The 25,581-nt window shown below is 43.9% G+C and overlaps 1 protein-coding gene across 3 annotated transcripts in view; it reads right to left on the reverse strand.

The window, feature by feature from the left end:
* Positions 1-25,581, reverse strand: part of LOC108708020 (phosphorylase b kinase regulatory subunit alpha, liver isoform) — a 68,888-nt gene that overhangs the window by 18,032 nt on the left and 25,275 nt on the right. For all 3 annotated transcript variants that reach the window (XM_041581816.1, XM_018246269.2, XM_018246270.2), the window contains exons 16-25: positions 24,461-24,570; positions 23,927-24,071; positions 22,014-22,092; positions 20,570-20,739; positions 8,946-9,122; positions 7,052-7,140; positions 5,316-5,449; positions 3,298-3,454; positions 829-908; positions 285-363 (exon numbers count right to left, since the gene is read on the reverse strand). In XM_041581816.1, coding sequence (XP_041437750.1) covers positions 285-363; positions 829-908; positions 3,298-3,454; positions 5,316-5,449; positions 7,052-7,140; positions 8,946-9,122; positions 20,570-20,739; positions 22,014-22,092; positions 23,927-24,071; positions 24,461-24,570 — 1,220 coding nt within the window. The remainder of the gene's footprint in view (positions 1-284; positions 364-828; positions 909-3,297; positions 3,455-5,315; positions 5,450-7,051; positions 7,141-8,945; positions 9,123-20,569; positions 20,740-22,013; positions 22,093-23,926; positions 24,072-24,460; positions 24,571-25,581) is intronic.

Raw genomic sequence — 25,581 nt, forward strand, 5'->3', positions numbered from 1 at the left:
CCGAATCCTGGATTTGGTGCATCCCTAGTTTTTACCTCTGAGACATGTTCATATCTAAAAGAACTTGGAAAGCAACACAAGCATGTGAAAAGTTCTATGGGGTGCCAAATATGAGCTGTGGTTGGTTTTTGGGTAGCCCCTATGTGGACTGGCAGCCTACAGGAGGCTCTGTTTGGCAACATGTTGCTCACAAGCCATTCGTTAGGGGATCACTGTTCTAGACAGTTTTAAAACAACTTTTAACTTTTTTCTGCTGAGGAACATAGTTTGTAGTGTGATCATACCTGTGTGAGTACAGCAATGCTAATATCTTGTCCACTGGCTTCATAGATCAGGGCTGCCAGCTGTTCTGGAGGAAGAGGACTGTGAAAAAATGACATGGAAAAATAATCCATAAATAAAAAATCTTTCAGCTGCCTATATTGTTTTTACATATTTTATTGAAGGACAAACTATATTTACATTTAATGGCCAGAGTTTGTATTTTATTTGTTTCCATTAGACAGTACAGAATGTCACCATATTGTATAAATGGAACATTCCTTCCCGGCATATTTTTATTGTACATAGGAAAGCGAGCTGTTATATTACTTGTGTTGGTTGGTAAAGGTCAAGAAAAACATCTCCAGTAGTTACTGAAAAATGCTGCCATTTAGATGCTTCAGAACACAGCATGGCAGCTCCCATTTATAACCCAAATCATAATGGCAAATGTGCAAATAAGGAGCACTCAAAAAATATTCTCTTTGCTGTCTTGCTAAACAAAATATAACCTTTTTAAAAAATGGCTAGTGTCCCTTTAATACACTCCCATATGGAAGCACTTACGCGGTGATGGTTTTCTCTCGGGGTTCAGGGGGCAGGCCTACAGTAAGCTGTTTATGGTGCGACAAGATGTCGGTACAAGCCTGAATAAAAAAAACAACACATTAAGTGGGAAATGAAGGATTTATTCGTTTTTTCATAAAAAGCTATGAAGCAGCAAGTACACATGTATTTAATAACATCTACTGGAGCATGTTTAAAGGAACATCATTATCTTTAAAATAACATAATTATCTGTAAAATTAGGCATAATATATTGTATATTTTTTGGCAAATTTTTATGGAGAATTTTCTCTTTTACTTTGAAAAATATTTCTTTATGCCTTGAAAGGGTCATTGTATCATACAAGTTCAATATATAACTAGTGGGCTTTTGCTTTGTTTCTTCTTAAAGGACCAGTAACATAAAAAAAATGTAAAAAAATTCTTTAGTTTACATTAAAAAACAAAAACACCAAGACAAATTAAACGTTAAAATCGCAAAGCCTTTATTAAGAAATAACTTACCGAAACCACGCTTCCGCTCCTCTTCAGAAAAGGCGGTCGCGATCCATTGTGCGGTGCTTGATTTCTCCTCCCTGACTTCCTTATAGGAGATAGCCGGGGAGGAGAAATCGAGCACCGCATGATGGGTCGTGCCCTGTTGCCTTTTCTGAAGTAGAGCGGAAACTGGACTTTCAATAAGTTATTTCTTAATAAAGGCTTTGCGATTCTAACGTTCAATTTGTCTTGCTGTTTTTTTTTTTAATGTATACCAATGGATTTTTAAAAAATGGTTTGATGTTAATGGCCCCTTAAAACTACTTAGGTCTTACTGACTTTTCTCTTTTACTTTGAAAAATATTTCCTTATGTCTTCAAAGGGTTATTGTGTCATACAAGCTCAATATATAACTAGTGGACTTTTGCTTTGTTTCTTTTTAAAATGACTACAGTCTTACTTTCAGTTCCATTGCTTTGTGAGCCCCCACTGCTGTCAGATACATAACCAGGGTCGGACTGGGGGGCCAAGGGCCCACCGGGACTAATGTCCAGTGCCCCCTCCGACCCCCCTACTATGAAGCGCCGAGCGCACATGGATGAAGGCGCCGCTCAGCGCTCCTAAATCAATAGGTGCCGTGCGAATGCGGAAATCGCGCTGCGTGGCGCCTAAAAAAACTTTTATTTTTCCCGAAACCGATTGGGAGAGGGGACTGGCCCAGCTGGGGCCCATTAAGGGTCAGGGCCAGTCCGACACTGTACTTAACCTACCATACAGCTTCCCACAGCCCTCCTATGCTGTTATTATCCCATTACAAGAAGCAAGTAGATTCAAGGCCTAGGGGCCAATAAACCAAAGCTAAAAATGATTGTGTGGGTAGTGATGCAATAAACCATAAAAAACACACACACTGGGACTCACTTATAAAAACTGGGCACATTTGCACCTAGGCTGTAACCCATAAACCAATTAGTGACTGTCTTTTTACAGGCAGCTGCAGGTTGAACAATGAAAGCAAACATTCCATTGCCCACACACATGGGGTGCAAGGAGGCCCATTTATTTATATAGCTACAATACAGTAGTAGGAATAATGACCATGCACACCTCACCGTGTAATATAAATCAGAAATCATTTTCTCTTTGCTTTTAGTTACTGTATATATAGATCTGATAACATTTAAAGCGCAATTCAACCCCAAAATAAAAGAAAATATAATTCTAAGCAACTTTCCAAGATACATTTATTAAAAATGTTCAGTGCTTTTTGTAAAAACAATTACTACTGAAAGCAGCATTTGCTCAACACCTGGTTGTTGCAAAAGTCTTAGCTCCCCAGCAAAGACAGGTCTGTTAATCAGCTGCTTTGTCTTAAGGTGGCCATAGACGCACAGATAATATCGTACGAAACAAATTTTCGTCCGATATTCGGTGTGTGTATGGAGGAAAAAGAGCCGACCGATCGGCAGAAGACTTGGATATCGGTCGGCTCGTCGTTCGGGCTGGACGGAAATTTTGATCGGGTGCCTTGGAAGGTACCCAAACATCGGCCATTGTTAGTGCTGAATCGTCAGATACAGGTAGAATTCTATTGTTTTTACCTGTAATCTACCTGTATATCTGACGATTCAGCTCTACACGTGTGTATTGAAACAAACGATCTTTCTTGGAAAGATCTTTTCCAAGAAAGATCGTAATTGTTACGTCTATGGCCACCTTTACATTTTAACAGTCCGATGAATCAGGGCAGAGAATAGAAAGGGACAAACACTGCTTTCGATAGCAATACATACTGTATGCAAATAACTTAAACACCACAGAAAATTTGTAATAATTGCACGTTACAAAGTTGATTAGCATTGTGTTTTCTTTTATTAGGCAGTAACATATTATTTGGGTTGATATTCCCTTTAAGTATTAGGGAAAAAATGATGGTTTATGTCAGCTAAAAATGATTGGAAGGCTGGAACCCTACAGGATGATGCACTATACCTCAGCAAGGACCTCCACTCTCTTCTTCAGAAGGCCAGAGATGTAACGGATCAGACCCCATTCCCGATTAAGACCTGCCTTGCTATACAGCTCATTTAGCAGCAAATGTACCGTCACGCCACACTGTCCATTCAGACCTGTATCCCAGTCCAGTCCTCTGTTCAAACAAATTAAAAGTAGAAGCATAAGCTGATTTATAGAATACAATATAGAATGCAACTAAATTACTACAGAAACATGTTTTATAATCTCTATTTTAGGCTAATTGAGGAGGGATAGTTACATGTGTGACTTATCATAACCCAGATCTATAAAACAATTATGGTTTAAATACATTATTCATTGTTCCATAGATATGAGGTTTAAATTCCATTAACTGGCATATATTACTCATTATTACCGTGAATGGAGCCTCCTGCTTATTGTACAGAAGTGAGTTTAGATTGCGTGAGACCTTAACCATATTACATTTGGGTAAATAAAAATCTAATAAAGTATTTAAAACATAATTGTTTCATAAATCTGGGTTGTGATCACTTTTGCTTGCTAAGCAGAATGCAGAAGTCCATTTTGGTTTGTAATGTTAAACTGGATGTATAATAAAGCCAATTTACAAATATATTAATAACACGCACAATGGCAAATGTAAAGAGTAAAATAGATGTACAGAGATATAGTTTTACCCTTATGGATGTCCAAATAAAATTGGTGAAGAGAAGATGTGGAAGTGCAAAGCTATTATTTATAGATCTGCTGATGTCACATCCATGCACCAATTGGATTAGATAGTTTGTCTGGCCTAACTGACTGAGATCAGATGGGACTGTAAGATGGTCCCAAAATAATAAATAAAATGCACAACTGGACAGACAGAAAGTCCATAACCATAGATTGTTTTATGCTTGTTGGATGAATTGTAATTGGTTGAATCCTGTTTGTCAGTGGTTAATATTTTTCACTTACCTTACAAAAGACAAAGGGGGTCATTTATAAAGTTTGCGCAGGGCAGATTGGTTCGCAACGTGAATATATTTATTTGGATATATTTATAAAGCTGAATAAGAGGGTGCAAACAGAATTGCGAATTTTTTTTTTCACAATGCGAATGTCTATAGGAGTTTTTAAATATGTCACAATTCGCAAATTGTGAATATTTATGTGCACACTCTGCGACTCAATTACGCCACAAATTTGGTGGCGGATAAAATATTCGCAAAACAGTTTCACAAACTGCGAAGTTAAGTAGCTGTCAACGCTATTTTCACACACAACAACCTCGCACATTGGGTGCGCTTGCGCAAACTCCCGCCATTTGCGAAAATGTATTCACAATGCAAATTCGCAAAAACCGGAAATACGGGCAGAGCAGTGCAATATATTTGCACTCTGGAAAAAACATGCGCAATACAATCATTTGCGAAAAATATGCGCTGTGCGAACTTTATAAATGACCCCCAAAGAAAGCTCCAAATATTAGGGCACCCCACAAGGATTGTAATGACTTACATATTACCCATGGCCAGTGTTTCTGTGAGCAGAAAACTGCACCAGCCCGGGGCACTTGTGAGCAAGTGATCCTCTTCCTCTCTTCTTCTTATGTCAAAATCCAGCAGCCGACATATGGGCAGTAGAACGAAAACACCTGACACAACCGTGACAAGAAAGAAGGAAGGAAAGGGACTGCATGCTTGCAAGTGCACCGGGCCAGTGCAGTTTTCTGCTAACAGGAGAACCAACCCAAGGTATCATGTAAGTCATTACAATCCTCAGGGGGTGCCCTAATATTTGGCACCCCTTGGATTGGAACTTACATTCTGCATTATATTCAATTATTTTGGCAGCTATAGTGCTTCTAATAAACCAACACATATTTGGAATATTCCTAAACTGGACACCAAATGGTTCCACCATACATGATAATATCACAAACAGTTGGGACAGGAGCTAAGATCCCACCCTCAGCAGACAATACCCACATGTATGTAGACACACACACAAAACGTATAATACAAACTCACTTTATCACACACAGTATATACAGTATATCTGCTTGGTCTTGAAGAGTTGGGCATTCTTTGATTTTATCCAACAGCTTGTGGCAATCAACATCCCCATGGGCATCCTTTGGTAGATTTAATTCTGTTTCATGATTCTGTGGATCAAGGAAAAAAACATCTAAATTATTTTCTTAAAATATGTTAGCATAGCTCTAGCCCCCTTCATAAACCACATCAAATATAGTTTAGTGGTCTTGTAATTGGAAGAACCACCCTTCAATTTGATTGGCTTTGATAAAGATTGATAAAGCTTAACTAAAGAAGTAGGCTAGAAATGTACATAATGTTTTGGGCTTCTGTAATAATCCAAGGCAAGTACAGCCCTTTTGTGTCTCCAAAGATGCCCCAGTAGCTCCCCATACTCTATTCTGCCGATTCACTGCACATGCTCTGTGCTGCTGTCACTTACTGAGCTTAGGGATTGACGCACAATGTAATGAATATATATATAGAATATAAATGTCACAATACAAGGCTGATTAGTAATTAATACAGATAATTACTACATGGCAGCACAGAAAACCAGTGCAACTAACATCAGAATTTAACAATCAGCCCTGTAGCATCAGCTTCTATCACAGACAAGCCTCATTTTCAGCTTGATAATTTGCAACAACCTTTAAGCTTAGCTTCTCAACTAGGGATGCACCGAATCCACTATTTTGGATTCAGCCGAACCCCCGAATCCTTTGCTAAAGATTTGGCCGAATACCGAACCGAATCTGAACCATAATTTGCATATGCAAATTAGCGGTGGGAAGGGGAAACTATTTTTTACTTCCTTGTTTTCTGAGAAAAAGTCACACAATTGCCCACTCCACCCCTAATTTGCATATGCAAATTAGGATTTGGATTCGGTTCGGCTGGGCAAAAGGATTCGGCCAGCTGCTCAGAGCCCACTGAGCATGTGAGTGTCGCAGACACTTTCCAAAATGGTTACCCCCAACTTTGAAGTCCTGGATCATTGCTGCCATTGAGAAGCTGAAACTTTAGACTGGTGCAATAAGTTCAGTATATAAAATATGGCATTTGTAGCCACATTCATTATAAGGGTTTAGTTCTCTTTTAAATAGTTTGTATGTAGTGCCGCTGTTTAGACTTTGATTGTGCTATTGGATGGCATAAAACGTGTAAAGCTATCTTTATGATTAGTTAACAATTTAAAATAAACTATGATCGTTTAAAAACAACCAACTACTTAAATCTTAAATTTTTTGGTCCAGACCAGTGCCAGCCTATGTTAGATTTAATCCCTTTATAGACCAATTCTACAGTATGTTATGGCCAGGCTTAGAAAAGAAGCACTACAAACTTTAATTATCCTTGTTAAGGACATGCTCTTTGGTTTGAAACTTATATCTGCCACCATAATATAAGCCTGATTTAATCTTAATGTGGAACCCTGGACCCTTTGCACTACAGTCTCTCTTATTTGAATATGGCGCTATGTAGCCTGCTATGTAGCCTAGATGTATTAACACAATTAAGTCCCCCTATTATTACTGTAAACCTATTTTGAGCATTCCAGTCAAGTGAATAGCATGCATTCTATGAATTTGGTCTAGATCACTCACTTGAAGAACAGTGGGTTAAATTGTATAGCCCTACAAAGCATTTTAAGATACATTGAAGGGTTGAACTCAATGGGCCTAAGGCCTATGACCTAAGGCCATGCAGATCTCATTTTCCTACATTACCTGGTGTTTGAATGGCTGGGGAACCTCTAACAGATTTAAAGATCTCCGGTGAGCACTTAAATTTTTAGCAGGAAGAAATAAGGAGGAATCTGAAACAAAGGCACATTGAATAGTTATAATAATGGTAAATATACCGATACAGCTGCCAATTATTTGTATCACAACTATACATTTGTGATGAAACCTTATGTTCTTAGAATGCAGAGAGACAGAAGTTAATTGTTTAAGGAGATCATATTTTGGGCAGAGCAAGTAGAAGATGAACTCCTCCGAGAGATTTTTAGGGCCCTTTAAAACGGAAGAGATCATATACTATTTTGTATGACATCACAATTCTGTATAACATAATCTGAACAAAATATCTGCCTTCTTCCAGAGACCTACAGTACCATGCAACCCACAAGCACTAACTTTCGAGATATCCAAGCAGGATTGGGATAATCCAGAACTCTACTGGTCACGTTTGAAATTTACACGACACAAGAAACGGATCAGGTCCCTATTTACCTCTTATATTGGTTATCTGTTTGTGTATGTTTAATGTATACACCCACTTATTGTACAATGCTGCAAAATACATTGGCTTTTTATAAATGCATGTTATTAAATAATAATTACTACTCAGTATGTACCAACCCCTATTTTATTTTATGTACTGTATATTGCGTGGATCAGCATAACCAAAAAATGACTCCACCTTCCTAACACTTTTATTTAACCCCTAGTAAGCATTGTTTTATTTCCTTTTTAGGCTAATATCTCACACAGCATTTTCTCATCAGTCCATGTGTCCCCCCCTACTGCTCTATGTAGGCAGTAAAAAAAAATACTTTCCATCTCCGACTGTCCACATGGGGTAGGTTTTGGCCAGAAAACCATTATTTAATGAAAATCATATCTATTGTGTGGCAAAAAGCAACAGCATTATTTATGTTATTTCTTGGCAGTATGCCTTTAAACATTTACCAATAATTTTAGCATCAAATAATGAAAATATGTTGCAAAATAATTATACTTCATAGTCAAATAATAAAAATATGTTGCAAAATACTGAAATACAAACTCAACTGACCATCCGTGTACTGATAAAATAAAAGTACAAAGTTTCATAAGATGTGTAAGCTGGCCCGGCAATCCCAACCAATATCAAAGTAAGATGGATGATGGTCGCTTCACTGATAAGCTGGCTTGAAAATGTCATCTGCCACTTTTGCCATTGCAATGTGTATAAAATATGAGGCCGCTCCTCTTTACATTATGCTTTTCCAAATGTTTAGGCTGTCAGCCCAGACAAGCAGAACAATATAATCATAACCATAGAGTGCATGGCCCCTACAATGGTATCTTCACTGATTGGTCGGATAACACAGGGGAGCCGCCACCGTAATAATTTTAAAAGGTAGATCCCCTTAACCTAACTTTTAGTATGATGTAGACAGTGATATTCTTAGACAATTGGTCTTCATTTTTTAATGTTTTTTCTTTTTTTTTAATTATTAAGCACATTTTTATCATCTCTCCAATTTGGAATATGAACAGCTATCTGGTTTGTTTAGGTCCAGTTTACACTAGAAACCAGGCAGTGGTTTGAAGAGACTGGAAAAGGATTGAATAGAAAGGTAATTAAAAAATTAACAACAATTAAATTTAACCTCACAGAACCATAGTTTTTTTGGCTGCCAGGATCAGTGACCTTCATATGAAAGCAGGAAAGAAGCAGAAGGCAAAAAATTCAGAAACTATAAAAAAAAAATTGAAATTAAAAACGAAGACCAATGAAGACAAATTGCAAAGTTGCTAAGAATAGGCAGTTCTATAATATACTAAAAGTTAACTTAACGGTTAGCAACCCCTTTGAATGGGTTACTGGATTTCAGTGTTCTGTTATACTTACTTGGTACCTCCAGGCCTTTTGATTTAGCCATTATAGAGAGAATATCCCGGGTGGAATGGAGTGTGCTGAAGGCATTGTATGCGTCTGAGTGACTGGAAATTGGAGGTAGGTAAGATGTAGATGCCATGCTTTGCTGCAGTTGAATGATATACTGATCAAGCTCATCCTGAATTTCCTCTGAAATAAATTAACCAAAACAGATATGAGATGTTGCTTTCATTATGCCTGCTAAAAAATCCCATATAAAAAGCACTGTGAATGTTACACCTTCCCCAAGCAACTAGTATTAGTTACAAAAATGTTAAATTAGACATACAAATGATGTCAGTTACAAATACTGTATGATAGCTAGACGGATAGATATATGATAGCTAGATAGATAGATAGATAGATAGATAGATAGATAGATAGATAGATAGATAGATAGATAGATAGATAGTGTCAAGACCGCCGGGAGCGCGAGGAGTCGCGTCCGCTCCCGGCGGCGAAGAATCCAAGATGGCGGCGCCCAGGCAACCCACGTGGGTTCCGACGCTGGCACGTCAGCGCGGCGCGACGGTCGCAGGCGCGCTGACGCTGGCGCAAGGGCGCCAAATTCAAACATAAAAGGACGCCTGAGACGCCAAGATGGCGCCCGAAAATAGGATCCTGTTCCCTGAGAGATTCCTGGGTTCCCTTGCTGTTTCCCCTGCTTATATCTGCCTGATTCCTCGTTTTGACCACTTGCCTGGACCTGGACTTCGCTGATACTCTGCCTGCCATTGATCCCCTGCCTGGCCCTGGACTTTGTTTGTATTCCGCCTGTCTTTTGACCTGTGCTTGGACTTTGATTATTCTCTTGCCTTACCCCTGGATACCACGACCCTGATCCCTCCTGAGGGGCTTCCTCCTAGATCCGGACTACTCCCCAGAGGGGGCTCCCGGCTCCCTGACATTATTTTCGGGCCATGGATCCTTCTGAGGAAGCCACACCTCATGTCGGACGAGCGCTCCGCGGACTGGCATCCCGCATGGAGGACTACGAAAACCAGCAGGTTCGCATTGGGCAAGCACTCGATGTCCTGCTAGCTCAAGTGCCTTCTGCGCCCTCCGCTGCTCCACCTACTGGAGATCCCCCCATGGCGGCAGCCTCTACGAACGCAAGCTACCCGACAGGTGAGCCTCGCATTCCACCTCCCCCTCGCTTCAGTGGGGACCCACAAGCCTGCAGGGGATTTGCCACACAATGCCAAATTCAATTTGAGTTCCAACCCACACAGTTTCCAAGTGAGCGTTCCAAGGTGGGGTATGTGATGTCTCGATTGGAAGGCAAGCCACTGGAGTGGGCAACGTCTCTTTGGGAGAAGAATTCCCCGGTGACTTATGATGTTAAAGACTTTCTCCAAGCTTTTCGCATAGTCTTTGATGCTCCAGGTCGGGTTACGAACGCCCCTGCCCGTCTCTTGCAGCTCCGGCAGGGAAGCCGCAGTGTCAATGAGTACGCTATAGACTTCCGAACTCTGATGGCGGAGACTTCCTGGTGTGATGACGCTTACAAGGCCGTATACTACCAAGGCCTATCCATCCGCATCAAAGATGATCTCGTCTCCAGAGAGACTCCTGACACCCTGGAAGGGCTGATCGCTCTATCCATTAAGGTTGACACCCGTCTCAGAGAACACCAGGTGGAGAGAGAGCGCAGCAGACGATTTTCTCCCGTGTTGGCCCCTCGCTTTCAAAGGCCGATTCTGCAAGTGTCAAGACCGCCGGGAGCGCGAGGAGTCGCGTCCGCTCCCGGCGGCGAAGAATCCAAGATGGCGGCGCCCAGTCAACCCACGTGGGTTCCGACGCCAGCGCCGTAACGTCAGCGCGGCGCGACGGTCGCAGGCGCGCTGACGCTGGCACAAGGGCGCCAAATTCAAATATAAAAGGACGCCTGAGACGCCAAGATGGCGCCCGAAAATAGGATTCTGTTCCCTGAGTGTTTCCTGGGTTCCCTTGCTGTTTTCCCTGCTTATATCTGCCTGATTCCTTGTTGTGACCCCTTGCCTGGACCTGGACTTCGCTGATACTCTGCCTGCCATTGACCCCCTGCCTGGACTTTGGACTTTGATTATATTCTGCCTGCCTTGTGACCTGTTGCCTGAACTCGATTACCCTTTCTGTTTTATCCCTGGATACCACGATCCTGATCCCTCCTGAGGGGCTTCCTCCTAGATCCGGACTACTCCCCAGAGGGGGCTCCCGGCTCCCTGACATTATTTTCGGGCCATGGATCCTTCTGAGGAAGCCACACCTCATGTCGGACGAGCGCTCCGCGGACTGGCATCCCGCATGGAGGACTATGAAAACCAGCAGGTTCGCATTGGGCAAGCACTCGATATCCTGCTAGCTCAAGTGCCTTCTGAGCCTTCCACTGCTCCACCTACTGAAGATCCCCCCATGGCGGCAGCCCCTACGAACGCAAGCTACCCGACAGGTTAGCCTCGCATTCCACCTCCCCCTCGCTTCAGTGGGGACCCACAAGCCTGCAGGGGGTTTGCCACACAATGCCAAATTCAATTTGAGTTTCAACCCACACAGTTTCCAAGTGAGCGTTCCAAGGTGGGGTATGTGATGTCTCGATTGGAAGGCAAAGCCACTGGAGTGGGCAACGTCTCTTTGGGGAGAAGAATTCCCCGCTGACTTTTGATGTTAAAGACTTTCTCCAAGCTTTTCGTATAGTCTTTGATGCTCCAGGTCGGGTTACGAACGCCCCTGCCCGTCTCTTGCAGCTCCGGCAGGGAAGCCGCAGTGTCAATGAGTATGCTATAGACTTCCGAACACTGATGGCGGAGACTTCCTGGTGTGATGACGCTTACAAGGCTGTATACTACCAAGGCCTATCCATCCGCATCAAAGATGATCTCGTCTCCAGAGAGACTCCTGACACCCTGGAAGGGCTGATCGCTCTATCCATTAAAGTGGACACTCGTCTCAGAGATCACCAGGTGGAGAGAGAGCGCAGCAGACGATTTTCTCCCTTGTTGGCCCCTCGCTTTCAAAGGCCGATTCTGCAAACACCCGCTGTTCCTGTGACTCATGTGTCGACGTCTCCCTTGGAGGAACCTATGCAAGTAGGACAGACTCGCCTCTCCGAGCAGGAAAGACTCCGAAGACGTATGGCAGGTCTCTGTTTATACTGTGGTGGGCATTCCCATTTTGCCAACGCCTGTCCTGCCAAAGCCAAGAGTTTTGTACCCCGAGGTATGTCTCAGGTTTCTCATGTAGGGGGCATCACTCGAGGTCCTCAGGAGAAGTATCAAGAAAATTCACGCAGACTTCTCCTTCCTTTGCAGATTCACCTGGCAAGTAAGTCTATCTTCGAAAGGGCCTTCCTCGACTCCGGAGCGGATGGCAATTTCATGGATGCCTTTTTGCCGAACGCATGAAGATTCCCCTGCTTCCATTGTCTTCACCCCTGCGAATTACCGCCATAGATGACAAACCCCTGGAGTTTGAATTCGTCACAAAGTTCACGGCGGAACTATCTGTACAAGTTGGGGCGCTGCATCAAGAAAAACTTTCATTCTTCATCATCCCCTGTCCTTCTACTCCAGTAATATTGGGTCTTCCGTGGTTACGTCTGCATAACCCCACCATAGACTGGTCCACTGGGCAGATCTCTCGTTGGAGTTTATTTTGCCTGCAACATTGCCTTCCGCCAAAACCCCTCGAGAAGGTGAATGTCTCCTCTGCGGAATTAAAGACTTTGCCCTCCACTTACAAGGGATTTTCCGATGTGTTTTGTAAAAAGTCGGCAGAGTTCCTTCCCCCACATCGCTCCTACGATTGTCCGGTTGAACTCCTGCCAGGAGCTATGCCCCCCAGAGGGCGCACCTACCCTCTCTCTCCTGCAGAGACTACCGCTATGAAGGAGTACATCCAAGAAAATCTCCAGCGGGGGTTTATCCGCCCTTCTACCTCTCCTGCAGGGGCTGGGTTCTTCTTTGTGGAGAAGAAGGACGGAGGCCTTCGGCCTTGTATAGACTATCGGGGTCTGAATAAGATCACCATGAAGAACAGGTACCCCCTGCCCCTGATTGCCGAGCTCTTTGACCAGCTGAAAGGGGCAAAGATTTTCTCCAAGTTGGATCTCCGGGGGGCCTACAACCTCATTCGCATCCGGGAGGGTGACGAATGGAAGACGGCATTCAACACTCGGGATGGGCACTATGAATATCTCGTTATGCCCTTCGGCCTATGCAATGCCCCTGCCGTCTTCCAGGAGTTTGTTAATGATGTGTTCCGAGATCTCCTAGGAAGGTTCGTAGTCGTATACTTGGACGACATCCTGATCTTTTCCAAGGACCTTGAAAGTCATCGCTCCCAGGTGAAGGAGGTACTCTCTCGTCTGAGGAAGAACTCTCTCTTCGCCAAGTTGGAGAAGTGTGTCTTCGAGGTATCCAAGATCCCCTTCCTAGGATACATTATCTCTCCTGAGGGATTTGAGATGGACCCCGTGAAAGTGTCGGCCATCCAGGAGTGGCCTCTCCCACTGAGTACCAAGGCAATCCAGAGGTTCATCGGATTTGCTAATTATTATCGACAGTTCATCCGGGGGTTCTCTTCCCGCATTGCACCTATCCTGGCCCTCATCCGGAAAGGGGGTAAACCCAGCCTGTGGCCTCAATCCGCCATAGAAGCCTTTCAGTCCTTGAAAGAGGCCTTCACGTCCGCTCCTGTTCTCCGACATCCCAATCCTGCACTACCCTTCTGCATCGAAGTTGATGCTTCTGAAGTCGGAGCCGGAGCTATCCTGTCTCAGAGACACTCCACTGATGGAAAATTGCACCCCTGTGCGTTTTTCTCCAAGAAGTTCTCATCCGCAGAGCAGAACTATGATGTCGGAAATCGAGAACTCTTAGCAGTCAAGCTTGCCCTTGAAGAATGGCGTCACCTCCTGGAGGGCTCTGAAATTCCTGTCCAGATTTTCACAGATCACAAGAATCTGGAGTTTATACAGTCCCTCAAGAGGCTAAATCCCAGACAAGCCAGGTGGGCCCTTTTCTTTTCCCGTTTTAACTTTGTCTTGACTTATCGCCCAGGTTCCAAGAATCTGAAAGCCGATGCCTTGTCTCGTAGCTTCACTCCGGTGGACCGTGACCCTGAGAGGCAGGAACCAATCATTCCACCAGTCAAGATCATTGCCTCTCTGTATCCCCAATTTGCCGACCAGATTCTGGCTGGGCAGTCCTCGGCTCCTCAAGATACTCCGATTGGCATGGCCTTCGTCCCTCCAGAACTTCGCCTGGCCATCCTGCAACAAACCCACTGCTCCAGACAAGCTGGACATCCTGGTCCGGCCAAGACCCTTGAACTCTTGAGGCGCCTAGTCTGGTGGCCTGATATCCGCAAGGATGTAAAGGACTTTGTGGCTGCTTGTAATGTCTGTGCCACTTCTAAGCCTAGCCATTCCCGCCCCAGCGGGTTGTTACAGCCTTTGCCGGTTCCCTCTCGTCCGTGGACGCACCTCTCTATGGACTTTATTGTCGAACTTCCTCCCTCCGGTGGGAATACTGTGATCTGGGTTGTCATTGACCGCTTCAGCAAAATGGCCCATTTCATCCCTTTGAAGAAGTTACCCTCTGCGGTGGAATTATCCCAACTCTTTATTAAGTACATCTTCCGCCTGCATGGTTTCCCGGTGGAGATCGTCTCCGACAGAGGCACCCAGTTTACCGCCAAGTTCTGGCGTTCTCTATGTAAAGACTTGGGAATAACACTTAAATTTTCATCTGCCTACCACCCGCAGACGAATGGGGCAGCTGAACGTGTGAACCAAGCCTTAGAACAGTTCCTGAGGAACCACGTGTCTCTTTGCCAGGACGATTGGTCTGACCTCCTCCCGTGGGCGGAGTTTGCTCATAATAATGCATGTCATTCCTCCACAGGAAGGTCTCCATTTATGGTGGTGTATGGACAGCACCCTCAAGCCTTTCCTCTGGACTTCGTGTTGTCGGACGTCCCGGCTGCAGATGATCTGACAGCCCATATGCTTGCTATTTGGGCTGCAACCAAGTCTAATCTGGAGAAGTGTGCTCTAGTCCACAAGACTTTCGCGGATCGCCGTAGAAGGCCCTCTCCTCCCTACAAGGTGGGTGATAATGTCTGGCTCTCTTCCAGGAATATTCGCTTGAAGGTGCCATCTCCCAAGTTGGGTCCGAAGTTCCTGGGTCCGTTCCCCATCTTGGAGATAATTAACCCTGTAGCCATCAGACTTCAACTCCCACCAGAGATGAGAATCCCCAACGTGTTCCACGTCTCCCTGGTGAAGCCCACCGTCTCCAACCGTTTCTCTGGTGTCCAATCTCCTCCTCCTGCTGTCTCTGTGGAGGGTCAACAAGAATTCGAGGTGGAGAGAATCCTTGATTCCAGAATCTCCAGAGGGTCCCTTCAGTACCTCATCCATTGGAAGGGCTTTGGCCCCGAAGAATGCTCTTGGGAGGGACATCGTGATGTGCATGCTCCTCGTTTGGTAAGAGACTTCCACTCCAAGTTTCCCCAGAAACCAAGTCCCGGTGGTCCTGAGGCCCCCCGTGAGGGGGGGGGGGTACTGTCAAGACCGCCGGGAGCGCGAGGAGTCGCGTCCGCTCCCGGCGGCGAAGAATCCAAGATGGCGGCGCCCAGTCAACCCACGTGGGTTCCGACGCCGGCGCCGTGACGTCAGCGCGGCGCGACGGTCGCAGGCGCGCTGACGCTGGCGCAAGGGCGCCAAATTCAAATATAAAAGGACGCCTGAGACGCCAAGATGGCGCCCGAAAATAGGATTCTGTTCCCTGAGTGTTTCCTGGGTTCCCTTGCTGTTTTCCCTGCTTATATCTGCCTGATTCCTTGTTGTGACCCCTTGCCTGGACCTGGACTTCGCTGATACTCTGCCTGCCATTGACCCCCTGCCTGGACTTTGGACTTTGATTATATTCTGCCTGCCTTGTGACCTGTTGCCTGAACTCGATTACCCTTTCTGTTTTATCCCTGGATACCACGATCCTGATCCCTCCTGAGGGGCTTCCTCCTAGATCCGGACTACTCCCCAGAGGGGGCTCCCGGCTCCCTGACAGCAAGCACCCGCTGTCCCTGTGACTCATGTGTCCACGTCTCCCCTGGAGGAACCTATGCAAGTAGGAAAGGCTCGCCTCTCCGAGCAGGAAAGACTCCGAAGACGTATGGCAGGTCTCTGTTTGTACTGTGGTGGGCATTCCCATTTTGCCAACGCCTGTCCTGCCAAAGCCAAGAGTTTTGTACCCCGAGGTATGTCTCAGGTTTCTCATGTAGGGGGCATCACTCGAGGGCCTCAGGAGAAGTATCAAGAAAATTCACGCAGACTTCTCCTTCCTTTGCAGATTCACCTGGCAAATAAATCTATCTTCGAAAGGGCCTTCCTCGACTCCGGAGCGGATGGCAATTTCATGGACGCCTTCTTTGCCGAACGCATGAAGATTCCCCTGCTTCCATTGTCTTCACCCCTGCGAATTACCGCCATAGATGACAAACCTCTGGAGTTTGAATTCGTCACAATGTTCACGGCGGAACTATCTGTACAAGTTGGGGCGCTGCATCAAGAAAAACTTTCTTTCTTCATCATTCCCTGCCCTTCTACTCCAGTAATATTGGGTCTTCCGTGGTTACGTCTGCATAACCCCACCATAGACTGGTCCACTGGGCAGATCTCTCGTTGGAGTTTATTTTGCCTGCAACATTGCCTTCCGCCAAAACCCCTCGAGAAGGTGAATGTCTCCACTGCGGAACTAAAGACTTTGCCCTCCACTTACCAGGGATTTTCTGATGTGTTTTGTAAAAAGTCTGCAGAGTTCCTTCCCCCACATCGCTCCTACGACTGTCCAGTTGAACTTCTGCCAGGAGCTATGCCCCCCAGAGGGCGCACCTACCCTCTCTCTCCTGCAGAGACTACCGCTATGAAGGAGTACATCCAAGAAAATCTCCAGCGGGGGTTTATCCGCCCTTCTACCTCTCCTGCAGGGGCTGGGTTCTTCTTCGTGGAGAAGAAGGACGGAGGCCTTCGGCCTTGTATAGACTATCGGGGTCTGAATAAGATCACCGTGAAAAACAGGTACCCCCTGCCCTTGATTGCCGAGCTCTTTGACCAGCTGAAAGGGGCAAAGATTTTCTCCAAGTTGGATCTCCGGGGGGCCTACAACCTCATTCGCATCCGGGAGGGTGACGAATGGAAGACGGCATTCAACACTCGGGATGGGCACTATGAATATCTTGTTATGCCCTTCGGCCTATGCAATGCCCCTGCCGTCTTCCAGGAGTTTGTTAATGATGTGTTCCGAGATCTCCTAGGAAGGTTCGTAGTCGTATACTTGGACGACATCCTGATCTTTTCCAAGGACCTTGAAAGTCATCGCTCCCAGGTGAAGGAGGTACTCTCTCGTCTGAGGAAGAACTCTCTCTTCGCCAAGTTGGAGAAGTGTGTCTTCGAGGTATCCAAGATCCCCTTCCTAGGATACATTATCTCTCCAGAGGGATTTGAGATGGACCCCGTGAAAGTGTCGGCCATCCAGGAGTGGCCTCTCCCACTGAGTACCAAGGCAATCCAGAGATTCATCGGATTTGCTAATTATTATCGACAGTTCATCCGGGGGTTCTCTTCCCGCATTGCACCTATCCTGGCCCTCATCCGGAAAGGGGGTAAACCCAGCCTGTGGCCTCCATCCGCCATAGAAGCCTTTCAGTCCTTGAAAGAGGCCTTCACGTCCGCTCCTGTTCTCCGACATCCCAATCCTGCACTACCCTTCTGCATCGAAGTTGATGCTTCTGAAGTCGGAGCCGGAGCTATCCTGTCTCAGAGACACTCCACTGATGGAAAATTGCACCCCTGTGCGTTTTTCTCCAAGAAGTTCTCATCCGCAGAGCAGAACTATGATGTCGGAAATCGAGAACTCTTAGCAGTCAAGCTTGCCCTTGAAGAATGGCGTCACCTCCTGGAGGGCTCTGAAATTCCTGTCCAGATTTTCACAGATCACAAGAATCTGGAGTTTATACAGTCCCTCAAGAGGCTAAATCCCAGACAAGCCAGGTGGGCCCTTTTCTTTTCCCGTTTTAACTTTGTTTTGACTTATCGCCCAGGTTCCAAGAATCTGAAAGCCGATGCCTTGTCTCGTAGCTTCACTCCGGTGGACCGTGACCCTGAGAGGCAGGAACCAATCATTCCACCAGTCAAGATCATTGCCTCTCTGTATCCCCAATTTGCCGACCAGATTCTGGCTGGGCAGTCCTCGGCTCCTCAAGATACTCCGATTGGCATGGCCTTCGTCCCTCCAGAACTTCGCCTGGCCATCCTGCAACAAACCCACTGCTCCAGACAAGCTGGACATCCTGGTCCGGCCAAGACCCTTGAACTCTTGAGGCGCCTAGTCTGGTGGCCTGATATCCGCAAGGATGTAAAGGACTTTGTGGCTGCTTGTAATGTCTGTGCCACTTCTAAGCCTAGCCATTCCCGCCCAGCGGGTTGTTACAGCCTTTGCCGGTTCCCTCTCGTCCGTGGACGCACCTCTCTATGGACTTTATTGTCGAACTTCCTCCCTCCGGTGGGAATACTGTGATCTGGGTTGTCATTGACCGCTTCAGCAAAATGGCCCATTTCATCCCTTTGAAGAAGTTACCCTCTGCGGTGGAATTATCCCAACTCTTTATTAAGTACATCTTCCGCCTGCATGGTTTCCCGGTGGAGATCGTCTCCGACAGAGGCACCCAGTTTACCGCCAAGTTCTGGCGTTCTCTATGTAAAGACTTGGGAATAACACTTAAATTTTCGTCTGCCTACCACCCGCAGACGAATGGGGCAGCTGAACGTGTGAACCAAGCCTTAGAACAGTTCCTGAGGAACCACGTGTCTCTTTGCCAGGACGATTGGTCTGACCTCCTCCCGTGGGCGGAGTTTGCTCATAATAATGCATGTCATTCCTCCACAGGAAGGTCTCCATTTATGGTGGTGTATGGACAGCACCCTCAAGCCTTTCCTCAGGACTTCGTGTTGTCGGACGTCCCGGCTGCAGATGATCTGACAGCCCATATGCTTGCTATTTGGGCTGCAACCAAGTCTAATCTGGAGAAGTGTGCTCTAGTCCACAAGACTTTCGCGGATCGCCGTAGAAGGCCCTCTCCTCCCTACAAGGTGGGTGATAGTGTCTGGCTCTCTTCCAGGAATATTCGCTTGAAAGTGCCATCTCCCAAGTTGGGTCCGAAGTTCCTGGGTCCGTTCCCCATCTTGGAGATAATTAACCCTGTAGCCATCAGACTTCAACTCCCACCAGAGATGAGAATCCCCAACGTGTTCCACGTCTCCCTGGTGAAGCCCACCGTCTCTGGTGTCCAATCTCCTCCTCCTGCTGTCTCTGTGGAGGGTCAACAAGAATTCGAGGTGGAGAGAATCCTTGATTCCAGAATCTCCAGAGGGTCCCTTCAGTACCTCATCCATTGGAAGGGCTTTGGTCCCGAAGAATGCTCTTGGGAGGGACACCGTGATGTGCATGCTCCTCGTTTGGTAAGAGACTTCCACTCCAAGTTTCCCCAGAAACCAAGTCCCGGTGGTCCTGAGGCCCCCCGTGAGGGGGGGGTACTGTCAAGACCGCCGGGAGCGCGAGGAGTCGCGTCCGCTCCCGGCGGCGAAGAATCCAAGATGGCGGCGCCCAGGCAACCCACGTGGGTTCCGACGCCGGCGCCGTGACGTCAGCGCGGCGCGACGGTCGCAGGCGCGCTGACGCTGGCGCAAGGGCGCCAAATTCAAACATAAAAGGACGCCTGAGACGCCAAGATGGCGCCCGGAAATAGGATCCTGTTCCCTGAGAGATTCCTGGGTTCCCTTGCTGTTTCCCCTGCTTATATCTGCCTGATTCCTCGTTTTGACCCCTTGCCTGGACCTGGACTTCGCTGATACTCTGCCTGCCATTGATCCCCTGCCTGGCCCTGGACTTTGTTTGTATTCCGCCTGTCTTTTGACCTGTGCTTGGACTTTGATTATTCTCTTGCCTTACCCCTGGATACCACGACCCTGATCCCTCCTGAGGGGCTTCCTCCTAGATCCGGACTACTCCCCAGAGGGGGCTCCCGGCTCCCTGACAGATAGATAGATAGATAGATAATAGATAGATAGATAATAGATAGATAGATGATAGATAGATACTGTAGATAGATAGATAGATAGATAGATAGATAGATAGATAGATAGATAGATAGATAGATAGATAGATAGATAGATAGATAGATAGATAGATAGATAGATAGATACTGTAGATAGATAGATAGATAGATAGATAGATAGATAGATAGATAGATAGATAGATAGATAATATATAGATAGATAATAGATAAAATCAACTCAACTTCTAAGGAAAGTTGCCTGAAATCTCTGGATTTTGTATAATTACCTGATGATAGATAGATACTGTAGATAGATAGATAGATAGATAGATAGATAGATAGATAGATAGATAGATAGATAGATAGATAGAGAGATAGAGAGATAGAGAGATAGATAGATAGATAGATAGATAGATAGATAATAGATAGATAGATAATAGATAAAATCAACTCAACTTCTAAGGAAAGTTGCCTGAAATCTCTGGATTTTGTATAATTACCTGTCTCACACTCATTTGTTGGAAATAATTCTACTTCATAGTCATTGACTGGACTGTAACATTCTTCATCTAGATCATCAAAAAGCCTTCCATCACAGTCAGAGTCCAGGAAACTTAGATGAGTGTAAAAAGATGTAGTAAGAAAGTCTGATAACTTTCCCAGCTTGACCCTACGAAGGAAATCAGAATTAATGCCACACTGAAATGTTGTGCTATTCTGAGCAACCACCTGAACGCCAGTGGTTCTCTGTGTTCAGGGTTGTGACTGAAGAGATGTCCAACTACACTGCATTCGAGTATTATATAAAATGTATAGTTTTATAGCACATGCAAAGAGGAAGTTCTGATATTTTGCCCACACCCACTTAAAGGGATTGTCACCCCCTGCTGGGGGGGAGAGGGTGATATCACTACAACTTGCAGTGCAGCAGTAAAGAGTGATTGAAGTTTATCAGAGCACAAGTCATATGACTGAGGGCACCTGGGAAAGTGACAATATGCAATAGTAATTTGCAGCACTCCCTGATAGTGATAAAACCGCCTTTATAGCACTTTACATCTGGCACAGCAACGTTTCGGACCTCCCGGTCCTTTTTCAAGCTGACAAAGGACCGAGAGGTCTGAAAAGTTTCTGTGCCAGATGTAAAGTGCAATAAAGGCGGTTTTATCACTATCTGGGAGTGCTGTGAATTACTATTGGATTTCTTCTAACAGGATGTGAGGGTGAACACATCGCTTGGCGTTCACCCCTCAAAAGTAAGCTCCTATCACTTAATTGCTGGATGATTGTTTGCATGTTAAAGTGACAATATGTCTAGGCCCTTGTCAGATTTCAAAATTAAATATAAAAAAATCTGTTTGCTCTTTTGAAAAAAAGGATTTCAGTGTAGAAGTCTGCTGGTGCAGCATTATTAACTGATTCATGTTTTCCAATGACAGTATCCCTTTAAAGACTATTCTTACTATTTAAAGTGCCTCTGCGTTTACTATTAAGGTCAGTGGCACACAAAGTATAGTATGTGCTTTTCTGACAACAGCAGTGTTCAAACTGCCCCTGTCCACCTGTCACCAATCCTGCTGTTATGAAATCAAAAAGGGGACACTCTGTCCACTGCTGTTTTTCAGCTAAAGGCATTAATAAGCAAAATGCCCCATGTGCCTTAAATCTAATACAGTACATGCAGACTAATGTCTTTGCTCTAGATGCAGACATTTCTCACAAAATAATCACATTCAGGCCTCTTACCATGGGCACACACAAATATTCTGTGCACTACATACCCATACTGATCACATACAGACACCAAATATGTGCTTTAATCATGGGAAGAAATATGTCTTGTTAAAGCAATACATTTGGCTGGTTTTGTAGTCTAGCCATTCAAACTGCAAACTGAATGGCGGATTTCTTGACAAATTACAGCCATGGTGCAATTATGTTTACCTTGCTCCACCAAAATATCCATCGTCCATTTTTCTAATTGTAGAAAGAATTGCAGGATCAATGTCAGAGCCATCCTCATCTAAAAAAACAGAAAAGAAAAATATGTTGAACGAATTTACATACCTAGCTCACTAGTTGAGGACACTAAAGCAAATAAACAATGCTTAAATACTTTTTATTACAAATTAACTATGATTAGTTCTAGCAGAATCACACCATTGTTCAGTAAAATGTTCAGCATATTTATTTTAAATAAACTATGTATTCAAGGACAAACACATGACATTTAGCTTTCAAGCTCAAAGGAAAACTGAAGACAAATGCAATAATATGAAATATATATTCCCGGTGCTTTGCAACACCATTTAAAGCATCTCCTAGGTATACCATGAGCTTTGTTGTGATTGATATTTATATGATGGTTATTTTATGCCAGTGATTTATACAACACCAAGGGGCACATTTACTACGGGTCAAATTTAAATCCTTCGATTTTTAGCACAAATCCTACGATCGATCGAACGATAATATCGAATGGTCGAACGATTTTTAGTTTGAATCGTTGGAATCGAAGACGAAGGTCGTAGTAGCCTATTCGATTCAGCCAGCTGTTGAACTACAACTTTCGCAGCTGTAAGCCTATGAAACACACAGGGGCACATTTACTTAGCTCGAGTGAAGGAATAGAATAAAAAAAACTTCGAATTTCGAATGATTTTTTTGGCTACTTCGACCATTGAATTGGCTACTTCGACTTCGAATCGAACGATTCGAACTTAAAATCGTTCGACTATTCGACCATTCGATAGTCAAAGTACTGTCTCTTTAAAAAAACTTCGACCCCCTACCTCGCCAACTAAAACCTACGGAGGTGCAATGTTAGCCTATGGGGAAGGTCCCCATAGGCTTCCTAACAATTTTCTGATCGAAGGAAAATCGTTCGATCGATGGATTTTTCCTTCGATCATAGGAAATGCAGTAAATAGATTTTACTTCAACGGTCGAATATCGAGGATTACTTAACCCTCGATATTCGACTCTAAGTAAATGTGCCCCACAGTGTTGTGTTAAAATGACATTTATTTAAAGAGTATAGTAAAAATATTGGTAATGTTTTGCAGCCAAGCATTTTCTGTCTGAATTAGAAATCATTTAATACCAGTAGCTGACATAAGCAGTGTCCTTCAAACTACATTCCACAAACTACGTGCTGCAGGCCACATACAAGACGGCAGACATTAGAGCACGCATGGGATTATAAATAGAGATATTTTATCATGTAGCTTTGCACTAAGCATCTGGCATAGAATGTTAAGCAGAAAGTTGTCTTAAGTGTGTACTTGAATGACAGTGCTCTAAAAATAGAGGACTTGTATTTATAAAGGAAACTATATTAAAGTGCAAGACCAGTGACAAACCAACATCTGTATCAGCAGTTGGAAACTACAGTCCTGAGGTTGTTGGATTCAGAAGCCATAGTTTTCAATCTGAATGTAAACATTTTAACAACATAAATCAACACTGCTTATTTATATAAAGTATATACGTAATGTTGCTTAATGTTGTTAGTTGTTATTTTTTTGTCTACTAAAAAAATTATTTAAAAATTAAATAAAATAGGACTGTTTTGCATCCAATTAGGATTAATGATATCTTAGTTGAGATCAAGTAAAAGGTACTGATTTATTATTACAGAAAAAACGGAAATCAGCTTAAAATTTTTTAATTATTTGCATAAAATGGAATCTATGGGAGATGACATTCTAGTAATTCTACTCTTTCTGGATAACAGGTTTCCAGATAATGGACCCTGTACCTGTTTATACACATATATGTATACATCAGAGCAGCGCGGAATTAAAGGTGTGGACACCACTAGTAATACTGCATTGCCACTACAAACCCACACTTACTGAGCATAGAGTGAGTAATGGGAAAGGTGAGTGTTGGTCTCCCAGTCATTCTCCAGCACGAAGTCAAATAGGCCAGTTCAGTTCTAAGCATCTCAACAATCATTCTGCTGTCCAGAGCAAGATAGAAGTGGTGTTGATCTGTAAACTGGGGCAGGGGGAAAACAGATGATTGTGTGTTAGCAAGTGTATGGTTAAATGTGGTTTGAAAGAAATCACGATGTAATTAGCTGGAAAAGGTTATGCTGTAATGGTTTAACTTAATACTTTCACCAAAACATAAACACATGCAATTCTTTAATAAAGAAAAGTAATCAGAAAGTATTTACACAACATAAGTGCTGTATATTGAATGAATGAACTTTGTTTCTTTTTTATAGTTTGTCTTTTACTAAATCTAGACAATATATATATATATATATATATATATATATATATATATATATATATATATATATATATATATATATATATATATATATATATATATATATATATATATATATATATATAAAAATAATGTTTTATGACTCTTACCTGGGGTGTAAAAGTAAAGATCTGGTTCCTGATCATGTACAGTTTAGATGTCCCTAAAACACCTATGTGACGGTATGGGCGGCCACTAAGGTTCATGGCTTTATTTTGACCTGCAAAAGAAATATCATATATGCAAGGCATGTCTGTATATGAATTTGTTTGCAGTGTCCTCTGGAAGGAAGAAGAGGGATTTATAAACTGTTTCATTGAAATTAATATGTGCTGGTAACATTTTTAGGGCCTCCACCCATCCCCCGAACCTCCTAATCATCCAGGAGACATGCATTTATGAACTGAAGATATGCATGATGTACATGATGTATGATCAGAATATGTGCATTAATGAGGACTAACACTTACCCCCCCCCCCTATATTTCTGACATTACTGTCTTTGGAATTCTTTAATCATTCATATATAACTATTGGGATATGATGCCTCTCCACAGCTAATGAATGGTAGCTAGCAGAGCTGTGGAGTCAGAGTCATGTAATTAGGGATGCACCGAATCCAGGATTCGGTTTGCAATTTGGCCAGGATTCTGCCTTTTTCAGCAGGATTCGGCCAAATCCTTCTGCCCGGCTGAACCGAATCTGAATTAGAATATGCAAATTAGGGGCAGGGAGGGAAATCGCGTGACTTTTTGTCACAAAACAAGGAAGTAAAAATGTTTTCCCCTTCCCACTCCTAATTTGCAGGATTCGGTTCGGTATTCGGCCAAATGTTTCGCAAAGGATTCAGAGGTTCGCTGCAATCCAAAATAGTGAATTCGGTGCATCCCTACATGTAATAGAAAGACATTTTGGTCAACTAGCGTCGGAGTCTGTACATTTTCCTAATAAATTTAAATTGCAATGAAAAAAAATACAATATGTTACAAAGTCCTATTTCACAGATTACAGTCATAATAAAGTACTTCTCTGCTTTAAGAATTAAGGCCAGTGTGTATGTAATTGTTTCACTCGTGTGAAGTCCAGCTGAACTATTATAACTTAATTGTTTTCATTGTTGTCTTTCATTTAAACTATAGGTTTAAAGGAGAAAGAAAGCTCCAAGACAGTTTATTGCCAACACATCAGCCACAATAGTGCAAGCTAGAACGCTATATTTATTCTGCAGAAT

This window comes from Xenopus laevis, chromosome 2L, assembly GCF_017654675.1.
Source record: "Xenopus laevis strain J_2021 chromosome 2L, Xenopus_laevis_v10.1, whole genome shotgun sequence".
Taxonomy (NCBI): domain Eukaryota; kingdom Metazoa; phylum Chordata; class Amphibia; order Anura; family Pipidae; genus Xenopus; species Xenopus laevis.